Source organism: Triticum dicoccoides, chromosome 6A, assembly GCF_002162155.2.
Source record: "Triticum dicoccoides isolate Atlit2015 ecotype Zavitan chromosome 6A, WEW_v2.0, whole genome shotgun sequence".
Lineage (NCBI taxonomy): Eukaryota > Viridiplantae > Streptophyta > Magnoliopsida > Poales > Poaceae > Triticum > Triticum dicoccoides.
The window spans coordinates 417,504,578-417,520,779 of record NC_041390.1 but is presented as its reverse complement, the minus strand read 5'-3'; the positions used below and the strand labels follow the sequence as shown (position 1 = coordinate 417,520,779).

General features: G+C 46.1%; 2 protein-coding genes across 3 annotated transcripts in view; one reads left to right on the top strand and one right to left on the bottom strand.

Moving 5' to 3' along the window:
* Positions 1 to 11,720: 11,720 nt before the first annotated feature.
* On the bottom strand, positions 11,721 to 13,971 carry LOC119317074 (protein TAB2 homolog, chloroplastic-like). Its single transcript, XM_037591474.1, has 3 exons — positions 13,127 to 13,971; positions 12,886 to 13,029; positions 11,721 to 12,139 (listed from the first exon to the last, which is right to left on the bottom strand). The coding sequence occupies exons 1-3, from the start codon at positions 13,887 to 13,889 to the stop codon at positions 11,880 to 11,882; spliced, it is 1,167 nt and encodes a 388-aa protein (XP_037447371.1). The 5' UTR covers positions 13,890 to 13,971; the 3' UTR covers positions 11,721 to 11,879.
* Positions 13,972 to 14,108: 137 nt separating this feature from the next.
* The window catches only part of LOC119317075, an 11,492-nt gene continuing 9,398 nt past the window's right edge, over positions 14,109 to 16,202 (top strand). The window contains exons 1-2 of one of the 2 annotated variants that reach the window (XM_037591475.1): positions 14,109 to 14,297; positions 15,053 to 15,137. In XM_037591475.1, the coding sequence (XP_037447372.1) occupies positions 14,185 to 14,297; positions 15,053 to 15,137 (198 nt within the window). In that variant the 5' untranslated portion in view covers positions 14,109 to 14,184. The remainder of the gene's footprint in view (positions 14,298 to 15,052; positions 15,138 to 16,202) is intronic. The other variant, XM_037591476.1, reaches the window with a different exon arrangement.

The following is a 16,202-nucleotide window of genomic DNA, read 5'->3' as shown; positions in this document are numbered from 1 at the left end:
CCTTTGGAGACACCTGTAGAGCACCTTTATAATCACCCAGTTATGTTGTGATGTTTGGTAGCACACAAAGTGTTCCTCCGGCAAACGGGAGTTGCATAATCTCATAGTCATAGGAACATGTATAAGTCATGAAGAAAGCAATAGCAACATACTAAACGATCGGGTGCTAAGCTAATGGAATGGGTCATGTCAATCAGATCATTCACCTAATGATGTGATCCCGTTAATCAAATAACAACTCTTTTTCCATGGTTAGGAAACATAACCATCTTTGATTAATGAGCTAGTCAAGTAGAGGCATACTAGTGATACTCTGTTTGTCTATGTATTCACACATGTATTATGTTTCCGGTTAATAAAATTCTAGCATGAATAATAAACATTTATCATGATATAAGGAAATAAATAATCTTTATTATTGCCTCTAGGGCATATTTCCTTCAGTCTCCCACTTGCACTAGAGTCAATAATCTAGATTACACAGTAATGATTCTAACACCCATGGAGCCTTGGTGCTAATCATGTTTTCCTCGTGGAAGAGGCTTAGTCAATGGATCTGCTACATTCAGATCCGTATGTATATTGCAAATCTCTATGTCTCCCACCTGGACTAGATCCCGGATAGAATTGAAGCGTCTCTTGATGTGCTTGGTTCTCTTGTGAAATCTGGATTCCTTTGCCAAGGCAATTGCACCAGTATTGTCACAAAAGATTTTCATTGGACCCGATGCACTAGGTATGACACCTAGATCGGATATGAACTCCTTCATCCAGACTCCTTCATTTGCTGTTTCGGAAGCAGCTATGTATTCCGCTTCACACGTAGATCCCGCCACGATGCTTTGTTTAGAACTGCACCAACTAACAGCTCCACCGTTTAATGTAAACACGTATCCGGTTTGCGATTTAGAATCGTTCGGATCAGTGTCAAAGCTTGCATCGACGTAACCATTTATGATTAGCTCTTTGTCACCTCCATAAACGAGAAACATATCCTTAGTCCTTTTCAGGTATTTCAGGATGTTCTTGACCGCTGTCCAGTGATCCACTCCTGGATTACTTTGGTACCTCCCTGCTAGACTTATAGCAAGGCACACATCAGGTCTGGTACACAGCATTGCATACATGATAGAGCCTATGGCTGAAGCATAGGGAACATCTTTCATTTTCTCTCTATCTTCTGCAGTGGTCGGGCATTGAGTCTGACTCAACTTCACACCTTGTAACACAGGCAAGAACCCTTTCTTTGCTTGATCCATTTTGAACTTCTTCAAAACTTTGTCAAGGTATGTGCTTTGTGAAAGTCCAATTAAGCATCTTGATCTATCTCTATAGATCTTAATGCCTAATATGTAAGCAGCTTCACCGAGGTCTTTCATTGAAAAACTCTTATTCAAGTATCCCTTTATGCTATCCAGAAATTCTATATCATTTCCAATTAGTAATATGTCATCCACATATAATATCAGAAATGCTATAGAGCTCCCACTCACTTTCTTGTAAATACAGGCTTCTCCAAAAGTCTGTATAAAACCAAATGCTTTGATCACACTATCAAAGCGTTTATTCCAACTCCGAGAGGCTTGCACCAGTCCATAAATGGATCGCTGGAGCTTGCACACTTTGTTAGCTCCCTTTGGATCAACAAAACCTTCTGGTTGCATCATATACAACTCTTCTTCCAGAAATCCATTCAGGAATGCAGTTTTGACATCCATCTGCCAGATTTCATAATCATAAAATGCAGCAATTGCTAACATGATTCGGACAGACTTAAGCATCGCTACGGGTGAGAAGGTCTCATCGTAGTCAATCCCTTGAACTTGCCGAAAACCTTTTGCGACAAGTCGAGCTTTGTAGACAGTAATATTACCGTCAGCGTTAGTCTTCTTCTCGAAGATCCATTTATTCTCAATTGCTTGCCGATCAGTGGGCAAGTCAACCAAAGTCCATACTTTGTTCTCATACATGGATCCCATCTCAGATTTCATGGCTTCAAGCCATTTTGAGGAACCTGGGCTCACCATCGCTTCTTCATAGTTCGTAGGTTCATCATGATCTAGTAGCATGACTTCCAGAACAGGGTTACCGTACCACTTTGGTGCGGATCTCACTCTGGTTGATCTACGAGGTTCAGTAGTATCTTGTTCTGAAGTTTCATGATCATCATCATTAGCTTCCTCACTAATTGGTGTAGGTGTCACAGAAACAGGTTTCTGTGATGTACTACTTTCCAATAAGGGAGTAGGTACAGTTACCTCGTCAAGTTCTACTTTCCTCCCACTCACTTCTTTCAAGAGAAACTCCTTCTCCAGAAAGTTTCCGAATTTAGCAACAAAAGTCTTGCCTTCGGATCTGTGATAGAAGGTGTATCCAATAGTTTCCTTTTGATATCCTATGAAGACACATTTCTCCGATTTGGATTCGAGCTTATCAGGTTGAAGCTTTTTCACATAAGCATCGCAGCCCAAACTTTTAGAAATGACAACTTTGGTTTCTTGCCAAACCACAGTTCATAAGGCGTCGTCTCAACGGATTTTGATGGTGCCCTATTTAATGTGAATGCGGCCGTCTCTAGAGCGTATCCCCATAACGATAGCGGTAAATCAGTAAGAGACATCATAGATTGTACCATATCTAGTAAAGTACGATTAAGATGTTCGGACACACCATTACGCTGTGGTGTTCCGGGTGGCGTGAGTTGTGAAACTATTCCACATTGTTTCAAATGTACACCAAACTCGTAACTCAAATATTCTCCTCCACGATCAGATTGTAGGAATTTTATTTTCTTGTTACGATGATTTTCAACTTCACTCTGAAATTCTTTGAACTTTTCAAACGTTTCAGACTTGTGTTTCATTAAGTAGATATGCCCATATCTGCTTAAGTCATCCGTGAAGGTGAGAAAATAACGATATCCGCCAAGAGCCTCAACATTCATCGGACCACATACATCTGTATGTATGATTTCTAACAAATCTGTTGCTCTCTCCATAGTACCGGAGAACGGTGTCTTTGTCATCTTACCCATAAGGCACGGTTCGCAAGTACCAAGTGATTCATAATCAAGTGGTTCCAAAAGCCCATCAGTATGGAGTTTCTTCATGCGCTTTATACCAATATGACCCAAACGGCAGTGCCACAAATAAGTTGCACTATCATTATCAACTCTGCATCTTTTGGCTTCAACACTATGAATATGTGTGTCACTACTATCGAGATTTAATAAGAATAGACCACTCCTTAAGGGTGCATGACCATAAAAGATATTACTCATGTAAATAGAACAACCATTATTCTCTGATTTAAATGAATAACCGTCTCGCATCAAACAAGATCCAGATATAATGTTCATGCTTAACGCTGGCACCGAATAACAATTATTTAGGTTTAATATTAATCCCGAAGGTAGATGTAGAGGTAGCGTGCCGACTGCGATCACATCGACTTTGGAACCATTTCCCACACGTATCGTCACCTTGTCCTTAGCCAATCTTCGCTTAATCCGTAGTCCCTGTTTCGAGTTGCAAATATTAGCAACAGAACCAGTATCAAATACCCAGGTGCTACTGCGAGCATTAGTAAGGTACACATCAATAACATGTATATCACATATACCTTTGTTCACCTTGCCATCCTTCTTATCCGCCAAATACTTGAGGCAGTTCCGCTTCCAGTGACCAGTCTGCTTGCAGTAGAAGCACTCAGTTTCAGGCTTAGGTCCAGGTTTGGGTTTCTTCTCTTGAGCAGAAACTTGCTTGCTGTTCTTTTTGAAGTTCCCCTTCTTCTTCCCTTTGCCCTTTTTCTTAAAACTAGTGGTCTTGTTGACCATCAACACTTGATGCTCCTTCTTGATTTCTACCTCCACAGCTTTCAGCATTGCGAAGAGCTCGGGAATAGTCTTATTCATCCCTTGCATATTATAGTTCATCACGAAGCTCTTGTAGCTTGGTGGCAGTGATTGGAGAATTCTGTCAATGATGCAATCATCTGGAAGATTAACTCCCAATTGAATCAAGTGATTATTATACCCAGACATTTTGAGTATATGCTCACTGACAGAACTGTTCTCCTCCATCTTGCAGCTATAGAACTTATTGGAGACTTCATATCTCTCAATCCGGGCATTTGCTTGAAATATTAACTTCAACTCCTGGAACATCTCATATGCTCCATGACGTTCAAAATGTCGTTGAAGTCCCGATTCTAAGCCATAAAGCATGGCACACTGAACAATCGAGTAGTCATCAGCTTTGCTCTGCCAGACGTTCATAACATCTGGTGTTGCTCCAGCAGCAGGCCTGGCACCCAGCGGTGCTTCCAGGACGTAATTCTTCTGTGTAGCAATGAGGATAATCCTCAAGTTACGGACCCAGTTCGTGTAATTGCTACCATCATCTTTCAACTTTGCTTTCTCAAGGAACGCATTAAAATTCAACGGAACAACAGCACGGGCCATCTATCTACAATCAAACATGAATAAGCAAGATACTATCAGGTACTAAGTTCATGATAAATTTAGGTTCAATTAATCATATTACTTAAAGAACTCCCACTTAGATAGACATCCCTCTAATCCTCTAAGTGATTACGTGATCCAAATCAACTAAACCATGTCCGATCATCACGTGAGATGGAGTAGTTTCATTGGTGAATATCACTATGTTGATCATATCTACTATATGATTCACGCTCGACCTTTCGGTCTCCGTGTTCCGAGGCCATATCTGTATATGCTTGGCTCGTCAAGTATAACCTGAGTATTCCGCGTGTGCAACTGTTTTGCACCCGTTGTATTTGAACGTAGAGCCTATCACACCCGATCATACGTGGTGTCTCAGCACGAAGAACTTTCGCAACGGTGCATACTTAGGGAGAACACTTCTTGATAATTAGTGAGAGATCATCTTATAATGCTACCGTCAATCAAAGCAAGATAAGATGCATAAAATATAAACATCACATGCAATCAATATAAGTGATATGATATGGCCATCATCATCTTGTGCTTGTGATCTCCATCTTCGAAGCACCGTCGTCATCACCATCGTCACCGGCGCGACACCTTGATCTCCATCGTAGCATCGTTGTCGTCTCGCCAATCTTATGCTTCCACGACTATTGCTACCGCTTAGTGATAAAGTAAAGCATTAAAACGCGATTGGATTGCATACAATAAAGCGACAACCATATGGCTCCTGCCAGTTGCCGATTACTCAGTTACAAAACATGATCATCTCATACAATAAAATTTAGCATCATGTCTTGACCATATCACATCACAACATGCCCTGCAAAAACAAGTTAGACGTCCTCTACTTTGTTGTTGCATGTTTTACGTGGCTGCTACGGGCTTAAGCAAGAACCTATCTTACCTACGCATCAAAACCACAACGATAGTTTGTCAAGTTGGTGTTGTTTTAACCTTCGCAAGGACCGGGCGTAGCCACACTCGATTCAACTAAAGTTGGAGAAACTGTCACCCGCTAGCCACCTTTGTGCAAAGCACGTCGGGAGAATCGGTCTCGCGTAAGCGTACGCGTAATGTCGGTCCGGGCCGCTTCGTCCAACAATACCACCGAACCAAAGTATGACATGCTGGTAAGCAGTATGACTTATATCGCCCACAACTCACTTGTGTTCTACTCGTGCATATAACATCAACATATAAAACCTAGGCTCTGATGCCACTGTTGGGGAACGTAGTAATTTCAAAAAATTTCCTACGCACACGCAAGATCATGGTGATGCATAGCAACGAGAGGGGAGAGTGTGATCTACGTACCCTTGTAGATCAACAACGGAAGCGTTATCACAACATGGTTGATGTAGTCGTACGTCTTCACGGCCCGACCGATCAAGCACCGAAACTACGGCACCTCCGAGTTCTAGCACACGTTCAGCTCGATGATGATCCTCGGACTCCGATCCAGCAAAGTGTCGGGGAAGAGTTCCGTCAGCACGACGGCGTGGTGACGATCTTGATGTACTACCGTCGCAGGGCTTCGCCTAAGCACCGCTACAATATTATCGAGGACTATGGTGGAAGGGGGCACCGCACACGGCTAAGAATATGATCACGTGGATCAACTTGTGTGTCTAGGGGTGCTCCCTGCCTCCGTATATAAAGGATCAAAGGGGCGGGTGCAGCCGGCCAGGAGAGGGCGCGCCAGGAGGAGTCCTACTCCCTCTGGGAGTAGGATTCCCCCCCTTTCCTAGTTGGAATAGGATTCGGGAGGGGGAAAGAGGAGAGAGAGAAGGAAGGGGGGCGCCGGCCCCCTCTCCTTGTCCTATTCGGACTAGGGGGGAGGGGCGCGCGGCCCAACCCTGGCCACCTCTCCTCTCTTCCACTAAAGCCCACTAAGGCCCATATACCTCCCGGGGGGTTCCGGTAACCTCCCGGTACTCCGGTAAAATCCCGATTTCACCCGGAACACTTCCGATATCCAAATATAGGCTTCCAATATATCAATCTTTATGTCTCGACCATTTCGAGACTCCTCGTCATGTCCGTGATCACATCCGGGACTCTGAACAAACTTCGGTACATCAAAATGCATAAACTCCTAATATAACTATCATCGAAACCTTAAGCGTGCGGACCCTACGGGTTCGAGAATAATGTAGACATGACCGAGACACGTCTCCGGTCAATAACCGATAACGGAACCTGGATGCTCATATTGGCTCCTACATATTCTACGAAGATCTTTTATCGGTCAGACCGCATAACAACATACGTTGTTCCCTTTGTCATCGGTATGTTACTTGCCCGAGATTCGATCGTCGGTATCTCAATACCTAGTTCAATCTCGTTACCGGAAAGTCTCTTTACTCGTTCTATAATACATCATCTCACAACTAACTCATTAGTTGCAATGCTTGCAAGGCTTATGTGATGTGCATTACCGAGAGGGCCCAGAGATACCTCTCCGACAATCGGAGTGACAAATCCTAATCTCGAAATACGCCAACCCAACATGTACCTTTGGAGACACCTGTAGAGCACCTTTATAATCACCCAGTTACGTTGTGACGTTTGGTAGCACACAAAGTGTTCCTCCGGCAAACGGGAGTTGCATAATCTCATAGTCATAGGAACATGTATAAGTCATGAAGAAAGCAATAGCAACATACGAAACGATCGGGTGCTAAGCTAATGGAATGGGTCATGTCAATCAGATCATTCACCTAATGATGTGGTCCCGTTAATCAAATAACAACTCTTTGTCCATGGTTAGGAAACATAACCATCTTTGATTAATGAGCTAGTCAAGTAGAGGCATACTAGTGACACTCTGTTTGTCTATGTATTCACACATGTATTATGTTTCCGGTTAATACAATTCTAGCATGAATAATAAACATTTATCATGATATAAGGAAATAAATAATAAGTTTATTATTGCCTCTAGGGCATATTTCCTTCATCATGGATGTGGTTAAGTTGGCTTGGAGCTCAACACTTGCAGCCACGAATGACTATATCACGCTGCACAACAAGTTAAGAGCCACTGCGGTGAGCCTCCAAAGGTGGAGTGACCGTTGGATCGGAAATGTGAAACTGCAAATAGCCATTGCGCTCGAAGTTATTAAGCAACTTGACATCGCCATGGAGGGAAGAGCATTATCTGATGCCGAGAGGGAGCTGAGGAAATGCCTGAAGAAGAAGCTACTTGGGTTGAGTTCCCTGGAGAGGACGATAGCGAGACAGAGATCAAGGCTTCTGCAGTCGCGAGAGGGTGACGGAAACACTAGGCTTTTCCACCAGCAAGCTAGTCACATGCAAAGAAAGAATGTCATAAGATTAGTTAAGCACAATGGGAACCTATATACTAGGCAGGACGAGGTTGCATCGGTAGTGGACGCCTACTTTGGTGCGGCATTTGGTGCCTCGGCTGCTAGGATCCATACTCTGAATTTGGATATGCTGGGCCTACCGCACCTGGACTTAACGCATCTGGAGCACCCGTTTACGGCTGATGAAGTGGAGAAGGTGATCAAGAGCATGCCCATGGATAAAGCTCCAGGACCGGATGGGTTTACCGGAAGGTTTTATGGAACATGTTGGAGCATCATCAAGGAGGATTTCATGAAGGCAATGGACAACCTTTAGAAGGGGGATATGAGAGGTTTGGCCGCAATCAATAAGTCTCTCGTCTCGCTTTTACCCAAGAAGGAGGGAGCACTAGAGGTGGGCGATTTCTGACCTATAAACCTTATTCACGGGGCCATCAAGATCTTTGAGAAAGTACTTGCTTGTCGGTTGGTGGAGGATCTACCCAAACTGGTTGGCAATCACCAGAGTGCATTTGTAAAGGGCAGATCATTGCACGATAACTTCATGCTTGTGCAGAGCATGGCGAGACGGTTGCATGCCTTGAGGAGTTCAACCGTGCTGCTCAAGCTTGACATATCAAAAGCTTTTGACTCCGTACAGTAGCCTTTTCTTATTGAGGTTTTGCATCAGATGGGCTTCGGGCCGAGGTGGAGATCTTGGATATGCGGGATCCTTGCAACATCGACCACCAAGATCATGGTTAATGGTGATCCGGGTGACACGATCTACAACTATAAAGGGCTGCGTTAGGGCGACCCTATCTCCCCAATGCTTTTCATACTAACTATGGAGCCCCTGCAAAGGATGTTCGAGGTAGCCATGAGTAGAGGAGTGCTGACACCCCTGGCACGCGTAGGCATGAGGAAGCGCCTATCCATCTTCGCAGACGACATGGTACTATTTGTCAAGCCAAATCCAATGGATCTTGAGGTCTGCAAGTGTCTTTTTGAGCTGTTTGGGGAGGTGGCAGGGCTAAGAATCAACATGCGCAAATCTGCAACCCTACCCATCAGGTGCTCCGAGGAAGAGATAGCCATGGCATGCAATGAGCTGCAGTGCCCCTTGGGATCGTTCCGATAGAATACCTTGGGCTACCACTATCGTTAAGGAAGCAATCAGCAACACAGCTACAGTACTTGGTGGACCACATGGCAAATAGATTGCCAAAATGGAGGGCAGCTCTTATGCCAAAGAGTGGCCGACTAACTCTTATGCAGTCCGTCCTGTGCGCCATGCCTATCCATGCTATGATGGCTATAGATCTTCCTATGAAAACTATCGCGGCAATGAGCAAGATTTGCCGAGGCTTTTGTGGTGCAGAAGAGCTAAAGCAAATGGCGGCAACTGTGCTGTTGCATGGGACATGGTGTGTACGCCGAAGTGGGCACGTGGATTGGGGCTGCCAAACCTAAGATGGATGAATGTAGCCATGCAAGCCCGTTGGCCGTGGCTCAAAAGGACCGACGATTCAAGGCCTTGGAATGAGTTCTGAATCAAAGTCGCGGATGAAGCAAAACTGTTGTGCCAGGCAGCCATGAGGAGCACAGCGCGGTCGGGACGTACAACACTCTTCTGGGAGGACCGATGGTTAGATGGACAAAGAATTCAGGAGATTGCACCGCGAGTATATGACCTTGTTCCACCACGAACTCGCAATATGAGATTGGTCAGTACAACCATGGAGAACGGGTCTTGGGCGATGGACTTCAACCCCAATTTCGGACCGGAGATCTTGCATGATTTTCTATCACTTTGGCAGGCGGTCAATGCTTGGGATGCATCTGATGATGCGCCGGATGAGATAACATGGTCGTGGGAGACGAATGGGCAGTTCTCTGTGAGATCTGCATACGCAGCTAGATTTTGGGGCCGGGAGGTGATCCCAACGGCGGCCTGACATGGAAATTGTGTGCTCCTCTGCAATGCAGGTTCTTCACCTGGCTGGCCATGAAGGACAAATGCTGGACCTCGGATCGTCTTGCGCGAAGAGGCCTACCTCATCAGACCGCATGCCCTTTTTGCGATCAAGAGGAAGAAACGACCAACCATATAATGCTCACGTGTGTATTTTCTCGGACAATTTTGGGCGGCAATTTGTGTCGCGTTGGAGACACCGAGTTGGATCCCTTCTACCCAAAACTCACTGGTGGAGTGGGCCATCGACAAGCAAGGATCGAACAGTGTGAGCATGAAGGACCTACGCACCATCTTCGTGCTTACTTGGTGGGAGTTGTGGAAACATAGGAATGCCATTGTCTTTGAGGGAGCGCGGCCTTCGATCGAGCAGTTGCTGAGAAAAGTGTGTTCCGAGGGCTTGGTTTGGTCCTCCACTAGACTATTGAAAGGGGATGTAACGCCCTTCTTTAGTAGGGTAGAGAGGTGGGTGAGTGATGAGGGTTAGCATGTACTAAGAACCTTGTAAACTATGGTGAAGGCACTCTTTGCCTTTCTTCTTTAATATATGATATGCACACTCGTGTATATTCGAGAAAAAAAATTCCCCATGTTTTTTTCTTCTAAAAGAATTGCCATTCACTTTAAGTTTTTTACAGCACCTTCATAAATTCCATTTGTCTATGAAAGTGCAACAGTAGCTACTCAAAAGTGCAACATGAGATACCTAAAGACAATTGCGTTGGACATATATATTTCACATGAGTCATATTTTGTGGCTATAATTTGATTTTTAGTGGGATGAACTACATAAATTAAATCAACATCTATGTCATATGCATGTGACTCCAAACTTACATATTTACCTTTCCTAAATGATATGTTGATATTCATTTATACGTTGGTTATCTAAGCTCCTACATGCATCCTACATGCATTGCATGCAGTGGAGGAGACGGGGATGGCCAGGGCCCTCGTCATGGGCATGATTTTGCTCGTATTATGGCCATGAACAGTGAAAATTAGTCTAATCTTCCTCTACTGGCCCCCTCAACGTGAGATTTAGGGAATCCTGCCTTGCCACGGATTACATGTGTATACTAGTTGGGCATTAGACATCTCTAGTCGATCCTCTAAAAATTGTTAGAGGAATAAAAAATTGGTTTTGAGGGGTTAAACCCAATCTAGTTGATCTCTATCCCCTTCGGACAAGTAAAAGTATCGGCCGCTCGTCCCTTTATATTTACTCCTCAGCAGCCGTAATGAGTATAAACTTTTCGCCTCTATTCTTGCCCACCGCTCGGCCGCATCCACTCCAGTGCCGGCCTCCTTGCCTCCGCCGACCATCACATGCCACCAACGACACCCCGCAGCACCGTCGACCTCCACCACCAAATTGTGACGGGATTTCGACAATCTTTTTCCCTTTATTTTCTCGTCATTTTCATCGTCTCCGGTCACGGCGGCGCTCCTTCCGTCATCCCCGGTCACGAGCAAAGGTGCACCCGGTCACCATTGTGATTCCAATGAATGCCTGCGTTCCGGACCACACTATCGTGCCACTAGGAGAAAGATGGACGGAAGAACCTATTCAGATGAATAAATGCAAAGTCGTTGCTCATGGAGGAAGAATTTCCCCTACTTTCTCGACTATTTGTCACACACTTGCGTCGCTCGGGGTGAGATTGTATCAAATTACTTTTGCGGAGCATCCATCCTAGGTCCTAGTTAGCTCATGGATATCATCTAGTGACGAGAAGTCATCGTTCGCCGCGGGACAGGAGGAAGAGGGAAGAAGGGGGAGAGGCTTAAAGAGAACAGACGGAGATGCTCTTAAACCCGCAATAATAAAACTTCAGTGTGTGGTTACCTAGATTCACATCATCGCGTCTGAATAGCTGTAGTCTAACAACGCAGCTAGCGTAATACACCAACGGAAAAGTGGACAAAACTCTTGTTTCTTTTTGCTAAAGTGGCACCAAACTTAAAGTATGACCTTTCCTCTCCTTTCTTTTCATAAAGTACACCTCTGTTCAGTAATCAAGGAGCTAAAAAATGAAATGACCTTGTATTGCAAAATCTGATGTTGGCACTACACATACTACGGTGATTTCAGTGGAAGTCACAACACGCACTACCCAGATCATACAGGCGGTGGCGGCAGGTCCAGCAGGAGCCAGAAACCCACGCAACTATCGGAGTTGAGGTTCTCTTGGATGGCCAGGAAGTGCAGGCCGCCGCAGGTCTTCTTCGCCGCCTCCCACGCTTCTGCCTCCTGCGTTGTAGCGGCGCTCTTCTGGTAGCCGGCGTAGACGTATCTGGTAGAAACCCCGGCTGACAGGATTAGGTTCGCTCTGCCGGTGTCAACCTCCATTGAACAGATCTCTAACCCATTCATCCAAGCTGCAGCAATTGAAGAAACAAAGATCTCAGAGCTGATCGACATGCATCTCACAAGAGAATAGGCTCAACAAAGAAACAGGAACATTGTGCAGGGCTTCAGTCAGTTTTTTTTATTCATCTGACGCAACATGGGAACATTGCTTAAATGCTTAAAATATTTGACCTAGTGCGATGCTTGCATATTTGTTGTGTTTGTTGGTATAACTGGTCTGCCCAAAGCATTTCGCTGAATGTTATCAGACTCTTCAAACTACGCCTTTCCCACCTCAATTAATTTGCTACTGCTTAAAATCAACAGGTAGGAGTTATCAGACCCACTACTTAATGCAATCAACAGTACTCCTTCCGGTTCTTTTTACTTCGCATATTAAAGTTGTGTCAAGTCAAACGTTATAAACTTTGACCAAATTTATATTAAAGAATATCAACATCTACAATATCAAAAATATATACCATGAAACTACATTTCATAATGAATCCAATAATATTAATTTGACATTGTGAATGTTGATACTTTTTTCTATAAATTTGATCAAAATAGAGATGCTTTGACTTCGGACAAAACTTATATGTAGATTAAAAAGGACCGGAGGGAGTACATCACAGGTGACCAAAGTTTTGTTGCCTAACTACAATCAGAACCTAGCAGGTGCTACCTTATAACTAAATTTGGCACACGCTTACATCTAACCATTTATCTCGGCAAGTAGTAGTAGTATGACGACAGTATGAGCACAGAAACATACCGGCCAGAGGCTTGGCGCGCGAAGATTCCACGGCAACCCCAGGGACTAGTGTGGTTTCGTCGAGCTCGAACCCCAAGAGGTCCAAATCGAGCCCCGCCCCGAACGCGTACCTCCTCTCCAGCAACTCCACCTCCTCCCTCACATCTGAGCAACAAGCCAACACACTCAGAAGGCAGCAATTTCGCAGAGATGTTTAAATGTGGTACGTAGTAGAGAGGAACTAGTTGGTGGCGGCACTGACCGTCGAAGGGGAGCTGCACGAATGCCCACTTGTCGCCGAAGAGGTTGTCCGGCAGGTTGGTGGCGAAGGGGTTGTCGAGCGTGAGCAGCGGCTTGGTGCCCTTCTGGAAGCCGGGGTGGCGGCTGTAGACGGTCTCGTAGCGCTCCTCCAGCCAGAGCAGCAGGGAGACGCAGCGGCGGCTGGGCACGGCCTTGACCCCGAGGTCGTTGCAGGCGCGGGAGATGATGGTCTGCATCTGCGACCGGAAGAAGCGGGCGCGGTCCGGGAGCGGCACGCCGAGGGAGGAGGCCACGGAGGCGAGCGCGTCCCGGAGCGTCACGCTGTTGATGGACGTGTTGGGGAAGAAACGGGTGAACTGGAGCGACAGCGTCGCGTCGCACACCACCAGCTCCCACACCTTCTTGCCCCTGGCGTCCAGGATGGGCCGCGAGCAGAAGTCCACCTCCCACTCCCGGATCCCCTCCGCGTCCGCGTCCGGGTCCAGGTAGCACACCTCCGCCAGCGGGTCCAACTCCTCCTCACTCCCCTCACTCTCCTCGGCTGGCTCCTCCTCGTCCTCCGCGGTGTCCGCCGCGGCGGCCGTGGGGCTCTGCGAGGAGATGGACCGGCAGGGCCTCGGCGACGGCGTGGCCGGGACTAAGAGGCGGTAGTGCGCGTGGGGCCGCGCGACGGAGAAGGAGGGCTTCCCCGGCGGGTTGGGCAGGTGGAGGCTCCGGCGGAAGGCGATGCCGTGGCCGGCGACGATGGCAGTGGCGGTCGTCATGGCGCGCGCCCCTCCACGGCCACACACAGAAGCTAACGTTGGTCGCGGGCGCCAGTTGAGTGAGTTCGTTCACACATGGAGAAGCAAATCGGCTCGTGCCGACTCGGGGATGGGCCGGCCTAAGCCCACGTAGGACCCAAAAAGAAAAAACCTATGTGGACTCGGATAACCACGACGCGCAAGAGGATGGAGGAGTAAAAAGGGAAGAAGAAAAACTAGAGGGTGGAGTTGGACGGCTGCTGCAGTCCATAAAAAAAGGGAAGGAGCGCAGGAGAGGCGGTCGCGGGCAGCGAGAATGGCGTGCTCTCCCTCTCCCTCTCCCTCTCCCCGGCTGCTCCATCGGGCGTCTTCCTCTTCTCCGTTGCTCTCGGTCGGGCATGTGCGCTCGGCTCCGTCCTCCACGTTCGGGTATGCTCTTCCCATCACATCGATTCACTCTTGCTCTGCTCTGCTTGGGCGCTGCTCTGCTTCGGGTTCATGGCCGATTGCGCACTATGTTCATCTCCGCTTCGTGCTTCACTGAAGGCCGGAGTGAGCTGCTTCATGACGCCGACGTCCGTTTTTCCAGTCGGTTGTGGAGGTTGTGGCTGTTGCGGTGGTTAGCCCACAAGAAAATCGTTTTGTGATAAGTGGTTCTCTGTGGTAGTATGTTCCAAGTGCTCTGCGTGCATTTCGGATGAATTTTTATAGTGCTGTTCATTCTGTAGAATGTTAGTAGGTACGATTGCCTACTACCTACTCCGAGATAAGCTGCAAGCCCAAAACAACTTTTAGTAATAACAAAATAATCTATCAATATTGTAGAGCGATATGCTGGCCGCCACTTTCCTCTTTTGACCATAAAATAAATTTTACAGCATGTTGTATTAATGCCTTGGACTATTCGGTTTGCAATTCAAGTTAGAAACACGCCGGGTGGCAAACCAAATATACATCCTCTTGCCCATCCTTTCTGTAACAGTTTGTCTCTATTAAGCCAAGCACTAACCATCAGAAAGTTCTGATTTGGTGAGAGTTTATGTTTCAACCTGAATGCGTGTGGAGAAGGTGGGTGTAGATTACTCAACTGTATCAGTGTTCCAATGACTTATTTTCTTTATGTGTTTAAATTTAGCATCAATAGTATTTGCTGATGTGTCAGTTACACGCCTTTGTATTCGTAGATGGACCATCCAATGCAAGCAATCTGGACATATATTGTATGGAAGAAGCCATGTGACAAGCTTCCTGGCTCTTGCTAGTGCAGATGTATGCTCTTCTTTCTAGGCCATTTTTTTTTGGGGTTTGAGTGGTGTTCTTTTTTTTTTTCGAAAAGGGGGGCTTCCCCGGCCTCTGCATCAGCATGATGCATACGGCCATCTTATTAAGCATAAAATAGTCCACAAAGTCTCCAAGTCTCAAGGTTGTCAACAAGAAAAGTAAGAAAAGGCTCACACAGAGCCCGAAGGCTAGATACACAAGCTAGCCAAAGCACTTATACATCACAGCTGTTTGGCTCCAAAATAGACAGGTAAACTAATTGCCTATCCTGTTACACGACCGCCATCCAAACCGGCTGAATATATCCCGAGCTACCATCTCCCATCGGATAGCAGCAGTAACCAAAAGCTCCCTGGCCTCCGTCGGAGTGAGTAGCGACCAGGAACGGATAAGAGCCGTTGCTCGGAAGATAACCTGCAAAACATGGATATTTGTTGATCTGTTAAAGACGAAGTCATTTCTGCAATTCCAAAGCGCCCACAAAAAAGCGCAAACCCCCAAGCGAATATGTTTTGCTAACCCGGGCTCTACCCTAGTTAGCCATGTCCCAAACAACATGTTAACCGACCTTGGTGGGGTAATATTGAAAGTGACTTGAATAGTCGTCCAAAGAATTCTAGCTAGTGGGCAGTCAAAGAAAAGATGTTTAATGGTTTCACCCTGATCACAGAAACTACACCTAGTAGGTCCTGTCCAATTACGCTTAATAAGATTATCCTTTGTTAAGATCACCTGTTTATGTAGAAACCACATAAACACCTTGATCTTTAAAGGAACTCTGACGTCCCACACATGCTTTGAAGTAGGAATCGAGCTGGAATTAATAACATCAACATACATTGATTTAACCGTGAATCCCCCCGACCTAGTGAGATTCCAGCGTAATTTATCAGGTTGTTGAGATAGTTGTACCTGCATCAGTCTCCTAACTAGATGCAGCCACTCTTCCCAACGATTGCCCACTAACGATCTTCTAAACTGGATATCCAGGGGTATCGAGGCGAAGACCGATGCAACCAAAGCATCGCGCCTTCGAACTATACGATACAGAGA

Bases quoted from the DNA above. Each gene is read 5' to 3' on its own strand.
- LOC119317074 (XM_037591474.1), bottom strand. From the start codon at position 13,889: ATGACGACCGCCACTGCCATCGTCGCCGGCCACGGCATCGCCTTCCGC. The intron at 13,030-13,126 runs GTCAGTGCCGCC...CTTGTTGCTCAG, and splicing joins CGTGCAGCTCCCCTTCGACG to ATGTGAGGGAGGAGGTGGAG. The intron at 12,140-12,885 runs GTATGTTTCTGT...CAATTGCTGCAG, and splicing joins GCGCGCCAAGCCTCTGGCCG to CTTGGATGAATGGGTTAGAG.